The sequence below is a fragment of the Nicotiana tabacum genome, chromosome 1, assembly GCF_000715075.1.
Source record: "Nicotiana tabacum cultivar K326 chromosome 1, ASM71507v2, whole genome shotgun sequence".
Taxonomy (NCBI): Eukaryota; Viridiplantae; Streptophyta; class Magnoliopsida; order Solanales; family Solanaceae; genus Nicotiana; species Nicotiana tabacum.
In genome coordinates, this window is record NC_134080.1 from 199,501,197 (window position 1) to 199,523,631 (window position 22,435).

Genomic DNA, 22,435 nt, shown 5'->3' on the forward strand with positions numbered 1-22,435 from the left:
GTATCAGCAGCAAGTATTCAGGTAGACCCGAAGAAGATAGAGGCAGTCAAAAACTGGCCTCGACCAGCTTCAGCTACGGATATTCGTAGTTTCCTGGGGTTAGCAGGTTATTACCGTCGGTTCGTGGAGGGGTTTTCATCCATTGCAGCCCCTATGACCAGATTGACCCAAAAGGGTGTCCAGTTCAGGTGGTCGGACGAGTGTGAGGCGAGCTTTCAGAAGCTCAAGACGGCTCTGACTACGGCACCAGTATAGGTTTTTCCCACAGGTTCAGGGCCATATACGGTCTATTGTGTTGCGTCTCGTATTGGGCTTGGTGCAGTGTTGATGCAGGAAGGCAAAGTCATTGCTTATACTTCGAGGCAGTTGAAGATCCACGAGAAAAATTATTCGGTTCATGATCTCGAGTTGGCAGCCATTGTTCATGCCTTGAAGATCTGGAGGCATTACTTATATGGCGTGACGTGTGAGGTTTACACTGATCACAAGAGTCTTCAGTATATGTTCAAGCGGAAAGAGTTGAATTTTAGGCAGAGGAGGTGGTTAGAGTTGCTAAAGGATTATGATGTTACTATCTTATACCACCCGGGGAAGGCCAATGTGGTGGCCGATGCATTGAGCAGGAAGTCTGCCAGCATGGGTAGTCTTGCTTATATTCCAGTCAGTCAGAGATCGCTTGCTTTGGATGTTCAGGCCTTGGCCAATCGTCTTGTGAGGTTGGAATTTTTGAGCCTAGCAGAGTTTTAGCTTGCACGGTTGCTCGTTCCTCACTATTAGAGCGTATCTGCGAGCGGCAGTTTGAGGATCCCCATTTGTGTGTCTTGAGAGACACGGTGCAGCGTGGAGGTGCCAAGAAAGTAACCTTAGATGATGATGGTGTATTGAGATTGCAGGGGCGAGTTTGTGTGCCCAATATTGATGGGATTCGAGAGTTGATCTTAGCGGAGGCCCACAGTTCTCGGTATTCTATTCACCCGGGCGCCGCAAAGATGTATCTGGATCTGAGGCAGCACTATTGGTGGCGTAAGATGAAGAAAGACATCGCTGCGCACGTGGCTCGGTGTTTGAATTGTCAGCAGGTTAAGTACGAGCATCAAAGACTCGGTGGTCTATTTCAGAGGATTGCACTTCCCGAGTGGAAGTGGGAGAGGATTATGATGGATTTCGTTACTGGACTCCAGATGACTCGGAAAAAGTTTGATGCAGTTTGGGTCATTGTTGATAGGCTGACCAAGTCAGCGCATTTTGTTCCTGTTGCAGCCACCTATACGTCCGAAAGGTTAGCCGAGATTTATATCAGGGAGATTGTTCGCCTTCATGGGGTGCCGCTATCTATCATTTCGGATCGGGGTACGCAGTTTACCTCGCATTACTGGAGAGCGGTTCAGCGAGAGTTGGGCACCCAGGTTGAGTTGAGTACAGCATTTCATCCCCAGGCGGACGGTTAGTCCGAGAGGACTATTCAGATTCTTGAGGACATGCTCCGAGCCTGTGTCATTGATTTTGGAGGCTCGTGGGACACGTTTTTGCCTTTAGCAGAGCTCGCCTACAACAACAGCTACCAGTCCAGCATTCAGATAGCTCCGTATGAGGCGTTGTATGATAGGCGATGTCGGTCTCCAGTTGGATGGTTTGATCTGGGAGAGGCTCGATTATTGGGTACGGATCCGGTTCAGGAGGCCTTGGACAAGGTCAGGATTATTCACGATAGACTTCGTACAGCTCAGTCCAGACAGAAAAGTTATGTAGACCGCAAGGTCAGTGATGTTGCTTTCATGGTCGGTGAGCGGGTATTGCTCCGTGTATCACCTATGAAGGGCGTGATGAGATTTGGGAAGAAGGGCAAGCTCAGCCCTAGGTTCATCGGTCCATTTGAGATTCTTGATCATGTGGGAGAGGTGGCTTATAGACTTGCCTTGCCACCTATCTTGTCAGCTGTGCATCCCGTGTTTCATGTATCTATGCTCCGGAAGTATCGCGGAGATCCATCGCACGTGTTGGATTTCAGCACTGTCCAATTGGACAAGGATCTGTCATATGAGGAGGAGCTGGTGGCTATTCTAGACCGGCAGGTTCGATAGTTGAGGTCGAAGAGTTTTCCTTCGGTGCGTGTTCAATGGAGAGGTCAGCCTCCTGAGGCATCGACCTGGGAGTCCGAGTCCGATATGCGGAGCCGTTATCCTTATTTATTTCCCGACTTAGTTACTTCTTTCTTTTGTCCGTTCGAGGACGAACGGTTGTTTTAGAGGTGGAGAATGTGACGACCCAAGGGGTCATCACCGTAATTCTTCTTTGTTTCGCGCTCCCGAGGCCTTGAAAACCTCACTTTTAGTCGCCTCGATTTGCATGCGCAGTTCGGGCGCGTAGCCGGAAAGTTTTTATGTTAGAATATGTGGATTTTGTGAAATATTTGATGAATTTTGGTATTAATATGCATAATGTTGACTTCGGTCAACATTTTGGGTAAACTGACTCGGACCTGTGATTCGACAGTCTCGGAGGGTCCGTAGGAAAATATGGGACTTAGGCGTGTGCTCGGAATCAAATTCTGAGGTCCCAAGCCCGAGAAATGAATTTTTGAAAGAAATTGTTTTTCTGAAATTTGATATGAAAATTTGAAATGAAAAAAAAGTTAGAAAATATAGGTATCGGGCTCGAATTTTGGTTCCGACGCCCGGTACAAGTCTTAAATATGTGTTAAGCACTATCTGTAAAGTTTGGCTAAAAACGCACGTCATATGACGTGTTTCGGACTAAAAATGGAGAATTTGAGTTATGAAAGTTGAAGAAAGAAAATCATGTGTTTGAGGCTTGATCCTATGTATATGATGTTATTTTGGTGATTTGATCACACAAGTAAGTCCGTAAGATGTTTTTAAGGTTGTGTGCATGTTTGATTTGGAGCCCCGAGGGCTCGGATGAGTTTTGAATGGGGCCCGGGAGGTCTTGGACTTAGGAAAATGCAGGTTCAGGTGTTGCAGACACCAGCGCGGCCGCGGTCATTTCCGTGCGGTCCACGCTGTTGCCGCGCGGCCGCGATGCATTTTTGTGCGGTCAGCGTGGCTGAGTCTGAGGGCTAGAGTTTCAGGTTAACCAGCGCGGCCGCGCACCAAAACAGTGCGGTCCGCGCTGGAAGGGGTCAGAGAAGCCCCACTTTTCTCCCACTCGGTGCGGCCGCAACACATTTTTGTGCGGTCCACGCTAGGTCCTCAGAAAGGTATACAAGTTCGGAAAATCTCAGTCATTTTTTCACTTTTCAAAAACCCAAAACCTAAGAGGCGATTTTCCAAACAACTTTTTTTTTCCAAAACGATTGGTAAGTGATTTCTAACTTAATTTCTTTATTCCTTAACATCTTTTAACATAATTTCAACTTCAAATCAAAGATTTTCATGGGGAAAATTGGGTGTTTTGGATAGAACCTAGGTTTTCTACAAATTGAGAAGTTGGACCTCAATTTGGGGTCCGATTTAAAAACAAATCATATATTGGGATTCATGGGGGAATGGGTAACCGGGTTTTGGTCCGAACCTCGAGTTTCGACCACGTGGGTCCGGGGGTATTTTTGACCTTTTTGGGAAAAACCTTGAAAAATCTATTTACATGCATTGGGGATGATTCATTTAGTAATTATTAATGTGATTAAGTAACTTATGACTTGATTCGAGCGGATTGGTGGTGGAATCAAGAGGTAAAGCTATACTAGAAGCGTGAGTTGAGTTTGGAGCATTCGAGGTAAGTGTTTGTTCTAACTTTGGCTTGAGGAAATAGGATTAGGATGATATTTGCTACTTGCTAATGTGGAGTACGGTGTATAGGCATGGTGACGGTTATCTATGCACCAGAGTCTAGCATGACCGTGAGTCTTGATTGCTTTTAATTCGAATAATGTGACACGAGCTCCTTGTTTATTTGATGAGTTTCATATAATGTGAACGGTTGAGGTAAAATTGTGATTGGTGTACTTTTGGAGCGTTAGCTTGAACATGAATGTTTTAGTTGAGGAAGAATGTTTTTAAAAAGGAGAATGTGTTGTGAATACTCCCTTGCCGGGATGTGTAGACTGATATATATACTCTCCCTTGTTGGGATATTTTAGGCTGTTAGTTCTACCCTTGCCGGGTTAAAGGTATTGAGTTGTTATTCAACCCTGAAGGGGTCTACTATATGAAGTCAGATATTATGAACTATAATATGGGATCGTGTGGCACACCGTCCACTTATATATGATATTATGGGATCGTGTGGCACGCCGTCCACTTATATATGATATTATGGGATCGTATGGCACGCCGTCCACTTATATATGATATTATGGGATCGTGTGGCACGCCGTCCACTTATATATGATATTATGGGATCGTGTGGCACGCCGTCCACTTATATATGATATTATGGGATCGTGTGGCACGCCGTCCACTTATATATGATATTATGGGATCGTGTGGCACGCCGTCCACTTATATATGATATTATGGGATCGTGTGGCACGCCGTCCACTTATATATGATATTATGGGATCGTGTGGCACGCCGTCCACTTATATATGATATTATGGGATCGTGTGGCACGCCGTCCACTTATATATGATATTATGGGATCGTGTGGCACGCCGTCCACTTATATATATTTCCGATATTTCATTTTTATCTGTTACTCCCCGATAGCATGTCCCCTCCCAGTTTTACTTGGTATTATCTTGTTATTGTTTTCTTGCACTTGTTGTATATATATCTGTACAGGTTAATTGTGGTAGGTACTGTCTAGCCTCGTCACTACTTCGTCGGGGTTAGGCCAGGCACTTACCAGCACATGGGGTCGGTTGTGCTGATGCTACACTCTGTGCATTTTTGGTGCACAGATCAGGGAGCAGCTTACGGACCGCAGCAGTAGGACTTCTGGGAGCTATCTTTAGTCCAGGGACTCTCGAGGTAGCCTAGCTGGCGTTCGCAGGCCGAAGTCCCTTTCCATGTTTTTTGTTTGTTTATCTTGTATCAGACAAACATGATGTATTTTCCCTTCAGACATTGATTGTAGTATTCTGTAGTAGTCCGTGAGCTAGTGACACCAGACTCTGGGTAGCATTTTGGTTCAAACTTCCGCACTTTTGGTTTTTAGTTGCTTTAGATTTAAAGTCTTCCGCTTAGATTTTGTCTCGTTTATTATATTGTTTGAAAGAAAGCAGGAAAGGTGTTTTAAATTTTGGCTTGCCTAGCTCCGATAGTAGGCGCCATCACGACACCCGATGGTGGGAAATCCGAGTCGTGACAATCAGCTTCATTTTAGGTATTATGACTCGAACGCATGGTCGGAATTGAATTTCGGGAAGTTCAGAATCAATTTGGAAAGAGAATTCTCATTTCGGAAACATTAAGTTGGAAGAATTGACTAAGATTGGATTTTTAAGTAAACAACCTCAGAATCCAGATTTGATGGTTCCAGCAGGTTCGTATGATGATTTCGGACTTAGGCGTATCTTCAGATCGGGTTTTGGATGACCAGGGAGCGATTCAATCCCTATTGTTGGAAGTTAACATTTTAGAAGAATTTCATAAATTTGGGTTTAAGTGCATTTCAATGTTATCGATGTTCGTCTAAGATTCCAAGTCTGAGAATAGCTCTGTATGGTGATTCCGGTATTGGGAGCGTGTACGAAAGTGCATTCGGAGGTCTGTAGGTCATTTTGGGGTCATTTAGCGAAAATTAGAAATTTGAAGGTTTTTGAGATGTTTGACCGGAAGTGGACCTTTTGATATCTGGGTGGGATACCGATTCCGAAAGTTGGAGTAGGTCTGTAATGTCAAATGTGACTTATGTGCAAATTTGTGGTCAATTGGACGTGATTTAATAGGTTTCGGCATCGGATATGGAAGTTAGAAGTTCAATAGTTTATTAGGGTTGAATCAATGTGAAACTTATAGTTTTGATGTTATTTGGTATGATTTGAGGCCTCGAGCAGGTCTGTGTTATGTTATGGAGTGAGTCAGTGTGATTGGACAAGGTCCCGAGGCCTCGGGTGTGTTTCGGATTGTATCACGCTCTTATTTGATGTTTCAACATCGTTACTATGGGCATAAAGGGTACCACATTAAGCAAATGAGCTCCAAATTAAGTTTTTATTAAACATTAGATCTGCATCTTAATTACGGAGCCATAGCAAAAAGAATCGTCGAATTTGGACATTGTATGAGGAAGTTACGCTCATTTCTGTGTCGGGAAAAACTGTTGGTTTCTGGTATGATCGCAATTGCGAACATCTCAATCGCAATTGTGATGCCTAGTTCGCAATTGCAAAATTTTGTTGCAAATGCCACATTTTCCAGCCCTTCCATTTAACTTTGGATTTTGCTTCATTTTATCATATTTTGAACCCTTGGTCCGAGAGTGGGCGATTTTGAGAGAGGATTTTCGTATCAAATCATTGGGTAAGTGCCTCTAACCAATTTTCGATATGTTGGATCGGGCTGCACGCCGCAGCGATATAGCGCTTGGGCTATAGGATCCCCTCTGAAGTCTGCACACCCCCAGTGAGCGCCGTCGACGAGATATCTGGATCGGGCTGCACGCCGCAGTGGTTACTATATGGTACCTATTGAGTGCTGAGTGTGAGCGATGATTGGTAAGAGTTAAGTCACGAGTGACTGAGAGGCTTGCCCGAGGGGCGATAGATATATACATGCACATGAGTGATGCTTTGCCTAAGGGGCCTATTTATGAACTTATTGATTTTCACTCCTCTTTAAATTGAGTTTCTATCGAATATGTTGATTTATTGACTGTTTTCACTCATCTTTAAATTGCGTCTCTGTCGAAAGTGTTGAACAAATGTTTTAAAACAACTTTCATTTAAGTTGGGGTTTATGAGATGTTCAGAATTTAATCATTGATTTGGCTTTGTTACTTCCACTGAGATTTTCCTGTTATGAAGTGTTTATGATTCCTGTTTTGCCTGAGGGGCTGTTTACGAACTATGTTTTGCCCGAGGGGCCGATTATGGTTTTTCATCTCTTTTATTATAAATGGTATTGAACCCCTACTGAAACTGTTGGAAAGCATTTTCAAATGATTTTTACTAAAAGGCTGGACTTTAATAAGACGATCGACTCGTATTCTGAATTAGCAGCCTGTGTGCTTATTGAGTTATCATGAATGTCGATTCATTGTTTCCTACTACTCGGTCTTTATTTACTCTTATTACTTACTAGGTTGGAGTACTCACATTACTTCCTGCACCTCGTATGCAGATTCAGGTATTTCAGAACCCGATAGCGGGTATTGATTGCTCAGATGCGGAGTCATCAGAGTTAGCAAGGTGGTTGTACGATGTTCGCAGCACTGTTTCTTCATCTCATTTCCATTTATGTACTTAGTACACTTGACTTTTTTGTTGTATTCAGACCTTGGTAGATGCTCATGACTAGTGACACCCCCGATGTCGGGCATGTGTAATTATTCCGCATTGTTCTTTTAAATGATCATTATGAGATTAATGGTTTATAAATGGTATAAAACCCACTTTTAAATGAAAGAATGGTTGATTTGAGAATTGTGTCGGATGGCCTTGTCTTCATGAAAGGCGCCATCACGACTGGGTCCGGTTTGGGATCGTGACAGCGTAGTTTCCTAGAGATATCGTACTCTGTTAGTACTACACTTATATTTTGTTCAGGATATTTAGTCCAGTAGGTGTCTTGACTGCTCCTCGTCACTACTCCACTGAGGTTAGTCTTGATACTTACTAGGTACCATTGTGGTGTACTTATACTACGCTTCTGCACAATATTTGTGCAGATCCAGGTATTTCGGAATCAGTCGATCATTTGCTAGTTGTACAGATCTTGCTGTGGAGACTCAAGGCAGGCTTCAGAGTCACTTTTGATTTTGTATTAGATTGTTTATCCTTATTTCGAAACAGTTGTATTTAGAGGTTCTAGGAAACTCTGTAGAGCTTATGACGTGTACTACCGGTTTTGGGATTGTAAATTTGTATAGAGACTTCAAATTTGAAATTGTTAGATGTTAGTTATATATTGTTGTTATTTCAGTTAAATGTTCAGCTTACCTAGTCCCTAGGTGCCATCATGATACCCAATGGAAGGAAATTTAGGTTGTGACACAGTGATATGTTCTGGCCAATCAAATGCGGCCTTGTCACATTTCAATTTGATTGGTCGAAAAGAGTTTGTTCTTATGATAACGTGTCCCTCTCACAATTATAAATAGGGGTCTTCATAACCCAAAAAAGACACCAGAAGTTATAGCAAGAAGCAAGAGAGAGCTCGTGGATCAGACACTGCAGATTTCTTTAAAAGCTACAAGCATTTAAGTGTTCTAAGGATTAAAAGATCAAGACAAAAATCCAAGAACAAGCTGCAAGCCCTTGGATTAAAAATACGAAGATCATGCCTCAAGCACTTGGATTAAAATAAAATAAAATTCAAAATTTAGCTCGAAGGCTCTTTTATTAACTGTTGAAAAGTAGAATTAGAAGAATCATAGAGATTGTAACGCTCAAATTATTTAAAATAAAATACTTCGATAGTTGCAATATTTTTTGGTCTCGATTATTTTTATCGACGCAAATAAACGACACCTTTAAGTTGTACCCAACGATCAGCTGGACACCTTAATTGAGCTTATTTTCAGCTAGACACTTCATTTATTCACAAAAAAAGATCAACTAAGCACCTGACACTGTTAACCCCCATCACGTGAAATGCGCTCTCTAACACGCGAGTTGCCTACCTAAAATTAGGTTTATCATTTTCTTTTCCTAAAAACAATGTGGACCCACCCTAAATAACCTTCTTCTTCAAGTCTTTTCCACCCACCTCCAACTCAAACCACCATTATTACACACCAACGAAAATATACAAAATCCTCACATTAAACTACCTTTTTTATACTACCAATCAAGAAAATTACAAATCGAGCAGGACCTTCGGCTCTGCCGTTAGATCTCGACCTAGGAAAATTTTCCAATCTTTTTCACCCACTTTCTTTCTTCCTTTAATCGAAGCAAATGTGGAAGGACATGTAATTTCTGTTGCTGGTGGATAACAGAGAGGAGAAGGAGCGTGCTTAAGAATTTCACAATATTCTCATCTACTTGAATTTCAAACTGAAAAATCATAGAAAATCCTCTATGTAAAAGACCATAAAATATTGAAGATGGTGGGAATATTCATTTCCGCACTCGCACATGGATGGCTCTTTCTTCCTCCATTGTTGCACTTCAAAGCACAATAAAAGAATTTAAGATGATAAAAAGAGATATTAGTCGGTGACTAGGGAGGAGATACGGTGGAGCTTGAGCGGCGCTTAAGATTCTTGACTGAAATTAAGAAATTTCATTAGTGTTTGGTGGAGAAACGTTGATGTAGCGGCGTAGATTACAGTGGATAGGGAGAGTGACTCAAGGTGGTTTCATGGTGGTTTTGGGATAGCCCCGTTGGCGAAGATCCAGCCAGCGGCTATTGGAAAGAAGAAGGTTTGATTTTTTTTAATAAGAATATTTGTTTCTAAAAATCCACATGTCATTTAATGATTGGTATGTTTGTCACGTCATCCGTGATTGCACCTCACGCATGATGTTTATTGGACTCGAGTGTTTAAAGACACACTTTTGTGAATGAATGGAATGTCTAGCTGAAAATGGGCTCAGTTAAGGTGTCCAACTGATCGTTTGGGAAAACTTAAAGGGGTCGTTTATATATTTCGCCTTTTAGAAGTTTTTCTTTTTTTTCGGAATTTTTTTTCACTTTTTGGCGAACTTAGTGTTTGGCCATGAAAATTTCAAATTTCACTTCGAGTTGAATTTCAGAAATTTCGAAATTTGAAAAACTCCAAAAAGCTATATTTCAAAATTTCCACTTCAAAGCACTCTCAAAAATTCAGAAATAGCTCCAAATTGTTTTCATATCCAAACACAACCCTAATTTTCAACTTGAATTTTTCCCCTCTTTTTTATGTAATTTCACAAATCTTATGTCCAAACGCCCACTTAAAGTTGAAAGTTGAAGAATGAACTGAGAAGGCGCTTATGTCATTAAAACCATATGGTAACATGTTTGTTGTACAATTTCTTTTAAGCCGTTAATTACCAAAAACATGGATCTACTTGAAAGTATTGATATACATAAACTTCCAACTGCTAAAGAAAAACATATAAAGATGAGAGAATGAAATTACAATGTACAAATAAGCAATATATAGACATAGTTTATTTGAGTTTTATTCTGTTAGAATATTAAGACAGCGAAAGAACAAAGCAGAGTTTACATTTTGAAGTGCAAAGCTGCAAGATTGCTCAACTGAAATCTATTTTGATCATGTCTCTGCGGCAGCATTAGGACACTTTCTTTTCAGCTGCTCCCAATTACTTCCTTGTACAAATCCTTGATCTTTGATATCAAAGCTTCTCTGTTAACGGCAAAATGTTATAAGAAGAGAGGTAAGTAGTGACGAACACGACGTATGAATAATAAACTTAGCTTCCACTAATTCGTATTTCAACGAAATGGGATTACCTGTCTGGTTTGAAGACCAAGTTATTGTAAGCAAACCACTGCAGAGGAAGACAGATCCAAGAAAATTAAAGAAGAATAAAGTGAATTTGAGTTCAAAAAATTTGGTGGTTGATTGCATAGTTCAAAGCTTTACCAGATTAAAAGAAAGGATTTAACTTATATACACTAACTAACAGTTTAAGACCTTTATTTACCTATCATGTAATTATCAGTTATAATAGGGTACTTGACGTAGACAATTACACTGACATTTAAATACTTGAAAATTTTTGACATTATAAGTTTATATAAGTTATAAGACCAAAAGAAAAGGCTACGAGATCTAGGAGGAACTAATTGTCGTTGATCATTCGACTATATAAAATTACATAGCATACATTATAGTGACCAAAAGTGATGAATGTTTCAACTTACACCGGTGTAACCAATTCCTACAAGCTCAAGAACACCAGGAATCAGAGGAAGCCTGTCAATTGCCTGCAACAATTAAGCACATCCTTTTGTCAAGCTTGTAATAGTTGAACTAAAATGGAAACCAAAAGGTCCTAAGTTGGCAAATAGTAAGTAGTTAGAATAAAAGAGTACCGAGATAACTCCAGTGGAGCTCCATAGTAGAAGTAGTGCAGCAACACCGAGTGAGCTGACTGCGTACTTATCGTCAAGTTTGTCCCACTGAAAGAAGAAATTTGGTTGGTATCAAGAATCAGGCGGAGCAAGTCAAGAACCAAGTGAAGTGAAAAAGCTATTAATATATCAGTAGGTCCTTACAGCTTCTTGAATTTTTTGGAGAAGCTCAGATGGTAACTCAGTGGTTGCCATATCAGCTGATGATGCCTCTGTAGTAGTTGCAACCTCTCCAGTAGACGTTGCCATTGCGACTACATTCCTTGCAATCTTACGACCTGCATCACAGCGCATCCGAGGCAAGAAATTACAATGGCACCAATAACTTTTTAGTATGAAGTATAGTGTGCATTACTTCTTCCGTTCTAATTTATATACTTTTTTGCTAAATGTATGACCAATTATGACATTTTTTCCTTTTTAGTCTGTTACAAAAAGAATGACACTTTTTTATATTTCGAATCAATTTAACTTTAAACTTCTCATTTTACCCTAAACGACATGTTCTTATAGCAACATAAATGTCATGTAATATTTAGGACAATGAGTTATAACGGTACTTTTGATATGTGCTATACGTCTTCTTTAATTCATCAAACTCTGTGCTCAGTCAAACATGACTATATATAAAAATAAATGGAGTATCTTTTTACCATCATTGTACGATATAACATAAATTCACGTGCGTGAACTTGCTCACATTGCTAGTCCCACAGATAAGGAGGAGTGGTGCGGTGAGTTAACAGACTAGTAAAACTAGTCAATTTCGACAATATAAAACACGATGAAACGTGCTGACCTAGACACACAACACATCTTCAATGGAACGACATGAACAATGATGATTTCATATTGCCAACCTTAATTTGTTTGCGAGTAAGTAATTATTTTGTTGTTGTGTAATGTATGATACAAATTACCATTTTTACACTATGTGTTCGATCAAATGCCGAAGGTCTATCGAAAACAGCCTCTCTGTCTGCTTCAGGTAAGGCGGCGTACACCCTACCCTTCCCAAACCCCACTTGTGGAAATACACTGGGTACATTATTGTTGTTGTTGTGTTCGATCAAATATAATGGCAAGGGGAACAGAGAGGCAATTCAAGACTTGAAAAAACAAGATAAAAGGGGAAAGAAATTAGTGGGCATCCAAGAAAAGAGTCACTTACAGTAGGCAGTGGTTCTGGCAGCACGGCTTTGGACGGCAGGTGGGGGAGGGAGGGTCGGTAGGGTGACACATTGGGAGGACGCAGCAGCAGCTGACTGACGAGTTGTCTTGCCGTCGACCAAAGTCGATGAAGAGGAAAGAGTAAGTGAAGGGGAGGTAGTTGAGGCCATTGCTTTGAACTCCCCTTTCAAGTTCCTAAGTTTAGTTCTTGTTGAAAAAAAACTAAGTTAGATTGCTTTTCTTGATAACCAAATAAATGGCCAAGATTAAAATTTTAGAATTTTAAAGAAGAAAATATTTATTGAATTATTCTGTTGATGGTTTTTTCTCAATCTGGGATATTTTTTCTGATTGTCAATCGTGAAATTTAAGATTTCTTGGACCTCTCAAAAGTAATAAGAACCACCCATTTCAGGGATGAACCCTTATCATCATCTGCCATTCTGCCTTTCTCATCATCCATCTGGACAGTAACTAGTCGCTGACATGGCTCTCTGGATAGGGCTTTTATGGTGCTCTTTCATTGGACATTTGGTCTTTGTTAAATCGCTCCTATGCCTTAATCTAGTGCTTCTTTTTTGTTACTATATGGTATTCATATGGCACTCATCACCAAGGGCGGCCGTAACATAAAGCAAGTAACGCAATTACGCCCCACATTTATTGGGTCCTAATTTTTGTTATACTTAATAGATTATGTATAAGTTTTTAAAAAGGTTACGTGAAGTGAAAAAAATTAATTTCTTTCTTTAACAAGTATAGAGAAGAAGGATTTACAACTGCTATGATTTCTGCCACGAAAATTGCACTTGAAATGAATATCGAACCCGAATTTCGTAAGAAACGTATGATATATAAAAAGTAACAATTTGATGAGAATGTTGATAATAAAATCTCAAAATCTTTCGAATAAGTCTTTTGGAGTTGATTGCTTTATATATAGTAGACAAGGCTATTTTTTTCACTTCAAAATAGATTTGATCAATTCGAAGCATATGAAAATACTTTTGATTTTCTATTTAACGGTAAAAATTAAGATCACTAGATCGTGAAAATTTGAAAAAATATTACCTTAATCTTGAATGTTCCTTAAAGCATAATAATCAATTCGATATTGATGATTTATATTTATTTTCAGAATAAACTATTACGAAAAATAGTACAATTAGAAGATAACAGTTTAATTGATACACTCAGTGAAATAAAAAGATTTGATTCTTTTTCCAATGCATATATTACTTATGGAATAATGTTAATAACTCTTGTTATCGTCGCTTCTGCGGAAAGAAATTTTCAAAATTAAAATTGATGAAATCTTACCTAAGAACAACAATGTTTCAAGAAAGGTTAAATGGATTAGCTATATTGTCAATTAAGAAAGACTTATTAGGAGTTATTGATTATAAGAAAATCATTAATAACTTTGTACTTAAGAACCGCTAGAAAAATAGGCTTTCAAATAAATAAATAAATATTTTTTTTTTAAAGTTAAGGCCCCTCATAAAGTTTGGTTTTAGGCCACAGAATTCGTTGGGCCGCCTCTGGCACTCACTTGACTAATTCAAATTTTTATTGTGTATGTAGGGTTCATTTAAGATACAATACTCCCTATTAATATTTTTTTATTTGCAGGGCTCGAAGTTGAGACGTTCGATTTAGGGTTGATGGATCTTATTCATCTCAATATCAAGTTATTATGGTGATAGCACAAAGGAGTTAATATAGTTTAGTGATATTTGTATTAATCGTGTACGCAATAAGTGTTGGTTCAATTTTCGTTATTCTTTCCCTACCGCACTACAATACTTCATCCATTTCAATTTATGTGATACAGTCCGGATTTTAAGAGTCAAGCAAATTCTTTTTACCGTGTTCATTTTTAGACGTGTTTAAAATGCTTTAAATTGTTAATTATTTTGTGTTATGGTACTTTTTTGTAGATGTTTTATTTGCCAATATTTTAAAATTTTACGGTCAAATTTAAGAAATTTGAATATAGAAAATCGAATTGCATATCGGGACTTTTATTTTTTAAATGCTTATGCTGAGTTACGCTACGCTATAGTGAAATCTGAAAACGGTGTGTCCTGACAAATTGGAAAACCTAATTTCTTTTCCCCTCGATGAAAGTAAGAAGGCGGATATTGATAATTACTTACTCCTATTATGAAGGCAGAAATCTAAGAAGGCCATTGGTTAGGCCATCTCCAACCTTACCCCATTTCCTAGCAGTGGGGGCAATTTTTAGGGTAATGAAGCTCCAATCCTCCCTTATTTTTGCCCCCAAAATGTGGGACGAATAGTGTTCCCTCAAATATGGGGTTACACTATTCATCTCCCAATTACTATTCATGTTTTATTTATTATTATTTTATTATTTAACTCTTTTAATTTATCTCTTTATATATACCGAATTATGTTTATGTAATATCATTTTAATATTAATTTTACATCTTAACTTTGGCGTATAATTATGATAAATTAATTTTTGAGAATTAAAACTTCGTAAAACTTTGTTTTCTTCTTTCATTTCAAGAATTTTTAGCTCGACATAGAAGAATTAAGGACAAAGATGCTCATTTTGTACTTCATAATGCATTAATAGATCATTTATGGGAGAATACTAGAGGTTGAAGTTGAATATTGATGTAGTATTTCGAATGAATTTTATCATTATGTAATATTATTTAATTAATCTTGTATCGCAATGATTTCACTTTTATTTGAATTATTAGTTAATCTATAATAATTGCTTACAAATTATATTATTTAAAATTTTATGGAATTGTTTTAATGGAAGTTACAAATTAATGAAAATGAAAGATTGAATTTGTTTAATGAAAATTAAAAAATAAAATTAAAATGAAAGATAATAATATAATATAATATAGAAGAGAGAGAAGAATATAAGAAAGAATATTCTCTTTTGGAGGAAAAATGGGAGAATGATTGGAGTAAATTGTCCACAAAATAAGGAAATCCCCAAAATAAGGACCAAAAATGGGGTAAAGGTTTTAAATGCGTTAGATAGCCATGTGATCTTCTATTTTGCCTCATATAGCCCCTAGCCTATCACTTCTATTCCTTTTGTTTTATCTCATTCTACTTGTATACTCTCTCGGTCTCTCCCCCAAATGAGTACAATCTAACATCTAATGTTGTGCTCTACTTTGCAAGAGATCATAATTCTTCTCACAACAAAAAAAAAACTTTAAATAAGGAGAGACGGATCCAGGATTTGAAATTTATGAATCAACAACCTTAAGTAAATCATATCATTATATATCTATATTTTATATCTACATCTATCACACCTCCTTTTTCCTATACCCCCGGGAATGGTATAAAGGGAAGTTTTTTCCAACTTAAGTGACAATCGAAATAGGATTATTTATTTATTAAATTCAGAGTCGCCACTTGGGATAATTTATGGTGTCCCAAGTCACCGGTTCAAATCCTGAATCGAGAAAAAGATTGACTCTGTATTACAGTCCGCGAACACAGAAATCCGGGTAAGGAATTCTGTTAACCCGTGAGAAGGTGTTAGGCATTTGATCGGAGCCGACTCGACACTACACTATGGTAGGAAGAGCGGATCGCAATAGTTTTTACCCGAATAGAGGTCCGGGATCGAATTTCCACAGGGAGCTAGTAGTGGAGTTGTATTTTCTGTCTAGCCTAGAGTTGCGGTTGTGCTTCTAATGTCACTTCAAGCATCTTTTGAGTTTTTGTATTTATAACTACTATTATAAAACTACGGATTAAAGCTAGATTATGCTAGAAGAATATTGCTAAGTTGTAATTAATGGGAAGGAAGAGCACTAGGGTCGTGGCATTACTTTGGTGGCTAATTGACGGGTAGATGTTACTTAGGTTCGATTGACTTATTTGGAGCTTATGTTATAACCGTTGCACAATTTTACCCACTCTCACACCTATCGGTAGAGAGAGTGATTTTGCCCAATTGACTCTCTCGAGACCAATTGGGTTGGCAAATTAGACCAAGCAACTAGGGTTCAAGTAGGGTGATTACTCTCTCGAGATTTAACCCGTTAATTGGGACTATCATTTCTCATGAGTCCATCCCAATTTCTTGTTGGGTCAATTTTGAGGTCATATACTTTCTTTCTCAAGAAGAGTTAAACCCACAAAGCTTCAATCAGTGTTTGCAACCACCAATTCTAAATTAAATCATAAAATCCACCCAAATAACAAATACTCATAGTCAATCTAACCATAGATGGAAACACCCATCAATTACCCATACTAGGGTTGAGCCACAACCCTAACTAATGGGTTTAGCTACACATAATTAAAGAAGAAACTAAAGAAATAGATGAAGAACTACACATAATAATTAATTACTAAGAAGAAACTACAATAATCTATTGCTAATGGGAAGCAAATATGCCAAAAATGGCTACAACACCAAGCGCAGCTATTCTTCTGTTCTCAGATCTAACCGCCCCTTAAAAAAATAGTAAAATGTTCTATTTATACTAGGCTAGAAAAACTGGACAAAAATATCCCCGTGGGTCAGTGCGGGCCGCACAAAACGGACCGCGGCCACACTGGCTCTTGGGCTTCAGTTGTTTGATGACTTGAACTGGGGGATGCAGACCGCGTGGGAGTGTACCGCGGCCGCGAAGGCAACTGGCACGGTCCATGCAGACGTGACCGCGGACCGCATGAGGACAAATACCCTTTGTTGAACCCTATGAACGCGTACCACACAGAGCAGGAGTGCGGCTGCGAAGCTTCTCCGCAGGTCGCGTGAATCCTACCGCGACCGCGTGACCTTAAGCTTTAAAATGTCCAGTCTCTGAACCTCCTAGTGCGGCCGCGGTCATTGTTACGCGGTCCGCACTAGGCCCCTTTTTCTTCACTTCTCTTGGTCTTTGATACTTAAGCAGGTTTCACTCCTTTTTGACCCGATCTTTGATATTTCGTCACTTTGACAATCAACCCTGCAATCAGGCACAACTTGTGAGCATTTTGGGACTGTTTTTGTATCAATTTATACTCAAAGAATAGGCAAGTACGGACATAAACACTTTAAAATCCTAACTTATCAACTCCCCCAAACTTAAACCATTGCTTGTCCTCAAGCAAACAAAATAAGACCCATCCCTTAAAGGAACATCCAAGTAATTCCAGCTATCCTAAAATAACCTCAACAAGAATCAATTGGGACTAAAAATTTCCCTCAATACGAATGCATCATTAACACATTTAAAACTTTAAAAACTATGGATCAAGTGTGACACAAGAGCATCAAGAGTTGACACATTTCATCAAAGAGCTTTTCTCATTTACTTTGGTCATTGTGGAACCCAAACTCTCACATCCTCAACTCTCCCTAAGCGAAACTCACCTTTTAAATATTGACACACAAATCGAAGCAAATGAAATTTCACTCATCTCTCTCAAAAAGAAAGGTCACAAGTCCGGCTCTAAGTACCATATGTTTGCCCCTTATGTAAGTATCCACTAATGTAAGCTCCCTTCAACTTGAGATCAAATAGGGCTTTTGTGGAGTCATTGTGAAGGCTTTTAGGCAAGGGTAGGACATATTTTTATTCACGTGGGTTCAATCTTCCCTTAAACACTTCTTTTGATTCATTTCGGCGCAACTTTCTTGGCTATTTTTGAGGATTTCACTTCTTCACAAGGGGTTAGAGAGACACATTATCACTCTTTCTTATACAATTCAAAACATTTCTCCTTTTTCTACTTTCTCCACACCTTTTTCACTTTTGTTTTCCTTGAATCCCTTTTTATTCTTGTTCACATGGGACTTTATTTTTGTCCTTTTTCTTTTCTTGCTTTTTCATTGCCTTCTTTTCTTTATTTTGTACCTTACTGCTTTGCTTCCTTTCTTGTCTCTCCCCCCAAACTTAGATTTTTGCCATTAATCAAGGGAATATTTGGGTGCCGAGAGAGGGTAATCGTTTAGAACGGGTATAGGCTTGTAGCATTGGTTCTTGAAAGAAAAAGGTTTAAGGCTCAAAAGGGTTAACTAGGGATTATTTCATTGGAAGGCTATGAAATTGTTCAACTTAGCATTTGGATCAAGGAGAGCCTATAATCATTTCTCAAGTCAAATTTCACCTAGGATTTCGCCTCAACAGACATTCAGGGCAAGTTCTAGACCATTGGCTCGGGACTTTGACTCAAATTTCAATTCCTCACCACACACGCTAGGGATTTCCTAAAAACATCGAGTCGAGGGCCCACAATGACCTTAGTTATGATTTAAACACACAATGGTCCAAAAAGACCACATAATGATCATTTGGTCAACGCAAGAGTCTCAAAGACACGACTTTCACCATCCTGAACACAACATTATGTCGTTGACCATAGGATCAAAGGCAAGTGTGCTAGGCCCAAGTGAAGCTTTGCTTGAGGTGCCTTTAATTACGCTATCAAAAACAAAAGAAAAATCAAAGAAATAGACTCAAACCCTTAAGAAGGTTGTCACGCCATCTATCATTGGGAAGAGCCACCCGGTTCGCACAATACTTCACCCTTGGAAAGAACCGTGGCATTAAGAAATCCAAGGGCTTATTGGAAATGCCAAAATCAAAACAAGAGGCTATGAGCCTAACTACAAAGCTAAAAATGAAAATTTTGCGAAAATAGAAAATAGAATGAATATGTACAGTAGGGGAGTAGAATATACAACGGGGGGTGAATATATACAGAAATGTAAAGTTATATACAGCCCAAAGTAAAAAAACACAAAATCAATAAAAATAAACTAAGAATCTACATATATACAGTCATCTAGAAAAAAAAAGTAGGGCGCACCCCCACGAATAAAAGCTGGCATTGTCCTCAATGCCAAGTATCAAATAAATATCAAAACAAAAGAATGGATATAGGATCTCCCTAGGCCTGGTCCGTCAGCATGGGATCATCAGTGGTCCCCAAGTCCTCTGTATGTACGGGAACCTCGGACTGATTCCCGATCTCTTGCTGCTTAGCTACTGGGACTGGGGCCTGCTCCTGAACCGGCTGACTGATAGGTGCATCACAAGAGGGGGTCTCCTGTAAGTCTAGTAGCTCAATAACTGCACCAACTGAACTGGGGAGCTTCCTCTTCTTTCTTGGGGGCCTGGGTGCCTTCTCCTGCTCCTGCTATGGCTATGGCACTGGTGCTGCTACTGGGGATGGATCCCCAAATAACAAGTCTAAAGGCATCTGGTCTGGCAATAGCTTGTCCACATCACTCCGTAGCACTCTTACCGACTCCTTGGACGCCCTTGACTTCCTCATCTTCTTATTCTCCTTGGCAAGCTCCTCAAAGCCTTGCCATGTGAATCCACCGCCATAGTCAAGGCGTCTTGAGTCCTCATAATCTTCTCCTGGTTTTCCAGGAGCTTCTTCAGTGTGTCCTCAATGGACTGAGGAATCTGAGTAGGGGAAGGTGCTGAATGGGCCTCAACTGTAGCAGACAATGTAGACATCTTGGATGTCGCAGCTGACATCCAGTTGTTCAAACTGGCTAGTGTATGGCTCAACTGCTGGGCCGTAAAAGGATGAGTCCGGGAAGAAGGGACCCCCGTGTCAACTGAAGTACTGGGGCCAGCAGAAGAGGAGGGTCATGGAGGCAAATCATCATCAATGGTGATAGTAGGCATGGTGGGAGGCTTTGTGGGGGGCTCAACCGAAGACACTACCGCCACTGGCTCCTCAGACTGGCCAGCTGGAGTAGAGAAAGGCGGCTTGTAACTTTTGTCTTTGGGGTTGTCTGGCCCCTTCAAACTATACCAGGAGAATGGAGCCACATGTTTTACCTTGACGTTAAACGGTCTCTTCTCCACCTCCAAGTCCCGGAAATACATAGTAAGGGTGCTGGGAAAAGGGTAGTTCCAGTCATGCTCAACCCCTACTGCAGAAATGGTGCGGGACATCACATTGCCCATATTGATAGGATAACCTGCCATAATAAAAGCAATAAGAACCTCCCGAGCAAGTGGAATAGTCTGATCATGAGTAGTCGGGTCAAGCCGACTGCATACAAAGGCCAACCACCCTCTAGCCTCGAAGTTGAAAGTTCTCCGAAGTATTTTGGTCCCTACTTGTAACCATTCTGGAACCGTACCCGGGATTTCCAGGTACGAAGCTAACCACGGAAGAACCTCCTCTCCCATTGCTAACATTTCATTGTACAAGGACTCATCTTCGTCAATGAACCCCAAATACTCATTCAACGCCTTCCCGGTGAAAACCACATTTTTGTTTCTCACTTTCGTCACTTTAGTGCCTTTCAAGATATGAGCTACATTGCTGTAAAACTCCTTGACCATATGCTCATTTACCTTCAAACAATTGTCTTTAAAGAATTTCCAACCCACTCGAGCCTGGAACTGTCTATGCACATTGTGTTTTAGGGGTAGAAGGTCTTTGTCAATAAAGCTCCGCTCAAGTATCAACTTCCATGACGACCACCATTCTCTAAATTTGTGGAACACCACCTGGCTGACAAATCGATCTTCCCAAACTTCAGGTTTTCTAATTCTCTCAACACCCCCAACCTGGGGCACCCCACTGTCCGATACCTCATTATCACTATTAGTCTCGCCTTCTGCACTCTCCCTAGATACTGAAGCTATGGGGGAGGTGGAGTATTCACCACTGCCTGCTGCTGAGCCATTAGACGACTCAGAAGGTATACGTTGTGGAGCTTGGGCCGTATATGAAGTCGGGACTGCAGTAGCTGGCCCTGAATCAAAAGAGAGGTCCTGAGAGGGTACGTACTCACTCCCCGATTGGTCGTCTATAACAATTTGTTTCCTTGTTTTCAGTTTAGGTCGGGAAGTGAGTTTAACTTGTTTCCCTTTTCCTCCCCGGGAGGAGTCACCTCGGCCGGGTTGTTTAGCAACTCTTCCTCGTTGTTTTACCGTTGTCTGCAAACAAACACATCTAACATTGTTAGTTGAAGCACAGACAGTGAAACATGTGACTGAATTAAAATTGCAGAAGCAAAATGAAAGTTGCAGACACTGCAGCAGAACCAGGCACCGCAGACCGCACCATCAGGAATGCGGCCGCGTTGGAGGCACCGCGAACCGCGCTAAGGCGACCACGGGCCGCACTGAACAAAACCCTAGGAAGGGTCTTCTCTGAATCTCACACCGTGGTCCGCACAAAATGGGGTCGCGGCCGCGGTGGGCCAGCGCGGACTGCACAAAAGTTACCGCGGCCGCGCTGGACACAAGTTGTTCCTCAGTCATTCAAGCATCACGGACCACGTGGAAGCGTAACGCGGACCGCGATAGGGCACCACGGACCGCGCTAAGGCGACCGCGGGCCGCACTGGGTTAGGTTCAGTGAGTAAGCTAGGGATTGCATGGTTTTGTTCTATTTTTGTTCAACTTTTTGCCCCTACTTGTCCCTACTCATGTACCCAATCCTTAGTTATTTCAAACTAACATGGAAGCTACCCTAGACTAACAATTCGAAGACCAATGTAAAGGCAAAGAAGCTACAGACTACTGGCAAGCAATTAAAATAAAAATAAAAGAGTAATATAAAAAATGTATGAAATGTTACCAGGATTATGAAGAATGAATGCAATCTATCCACACAAGCAAGAATCGCAGTCTTGGACGGGGATGAATAGTAGAATTAGGGTTCTGGGTTTTCAATTTGCAAAAAGGGTAAAATGAGACCCTTGGTCTCTATTTATAGAGCCCCAGTAGGACCCGTGCTTACCTACTAGCGCGGCCGCACAAAAGTGACCGCGGACCGCACTGGGTTTATTTGTGTGACCCCTCATGATGAAACCTACGCGGACCGCACAAACGTGTTCCGCAGCCGCGTCAGCCCACCGCGGAACGCACTAACTTGACCGCGGCCGTGGTGAAGAACTTCAGAGAGTCCCCCTTTTGACTCATGCCAGCACGGACCGCACAAAATGCACCGCGGCCATGCTGGCAATCTTCAGAGTCTATGCGATTTTCCAACTTTGTTTTGCACTGCTTCAACATAATCCCTGCAACATCTCATAAACAGTTAGCTCAAAAATCCTAAGCTACACATGGGTTGCCTCCCAAGAAGCACCTGATTTAACGTCGCGGCACGACGCATGTTACCACCACATC

At 40.4% G+C, this 22,435-nt stretch overlaps 1 protein-coding gene across 1 annotated transcript; it reads right to left on the reverse strand.

Moving 5' to 3' along the window:
* Positions 1 to 10,187: 10,187 nt before the first annotated feature.
* LOC107816925 (protein CURVATURE THYLAKOID 1B, chloroplastic) lies at positions 10,188 to 12,718 on the reverse strand. The gene is made up of 6 exons (XM_016642672.2): positions 12,325 to 12,718; positions 11,298 to 11,431; positions 11,115 to 11,201; positions 10,944 to 11,006; positions 10,530 to 10,567; positions 10,188 to 10,422 (listed from the first exon to the last, which is right to left on the reverse strand). Exons 1-6 carry the CDS (start codon positions 12,491 to 12,493, stop codon positions 10,365 to 10,367), a joined length of 549 nt encoding a protein of 182 aa, XP_016498158.1. The 5' UTR covers positions 12,494 to 12,718; the 3' UTR covers positions 10,188 to 10,364.
* Positions 12,719 to 22,435: the final 9,717 nt, after the last annotated feature.

What these genes read in the sequence shown, in the direction of transcription:
- LOC107816925 (XM_016642672.2), bottom strand. Translation starts at nt 12,493, where the DNA reads ATGGCCTCAACTACCTCCCCTTCACTTACTCTTTCCTCTTCATCGACT. An exon ending in TCCAAAAAATTCAAGAAGCT is followed by an intron (nt 11,202 to 11,297) that starts GTAAGGACCTAC and finishes TTCTTCTTTCAG; the next exon opens with TGGGACAAACTTGACGATAA. An exon ending in TAGGAATTGGTTACACCGGT is followed by an intron (nt 10,568 to 10,943) that starts GTAAGTTGAAAC and finishes CTTCCTCTGCAG; the next exon opens with TGGTTTGCTTACAATAACTT.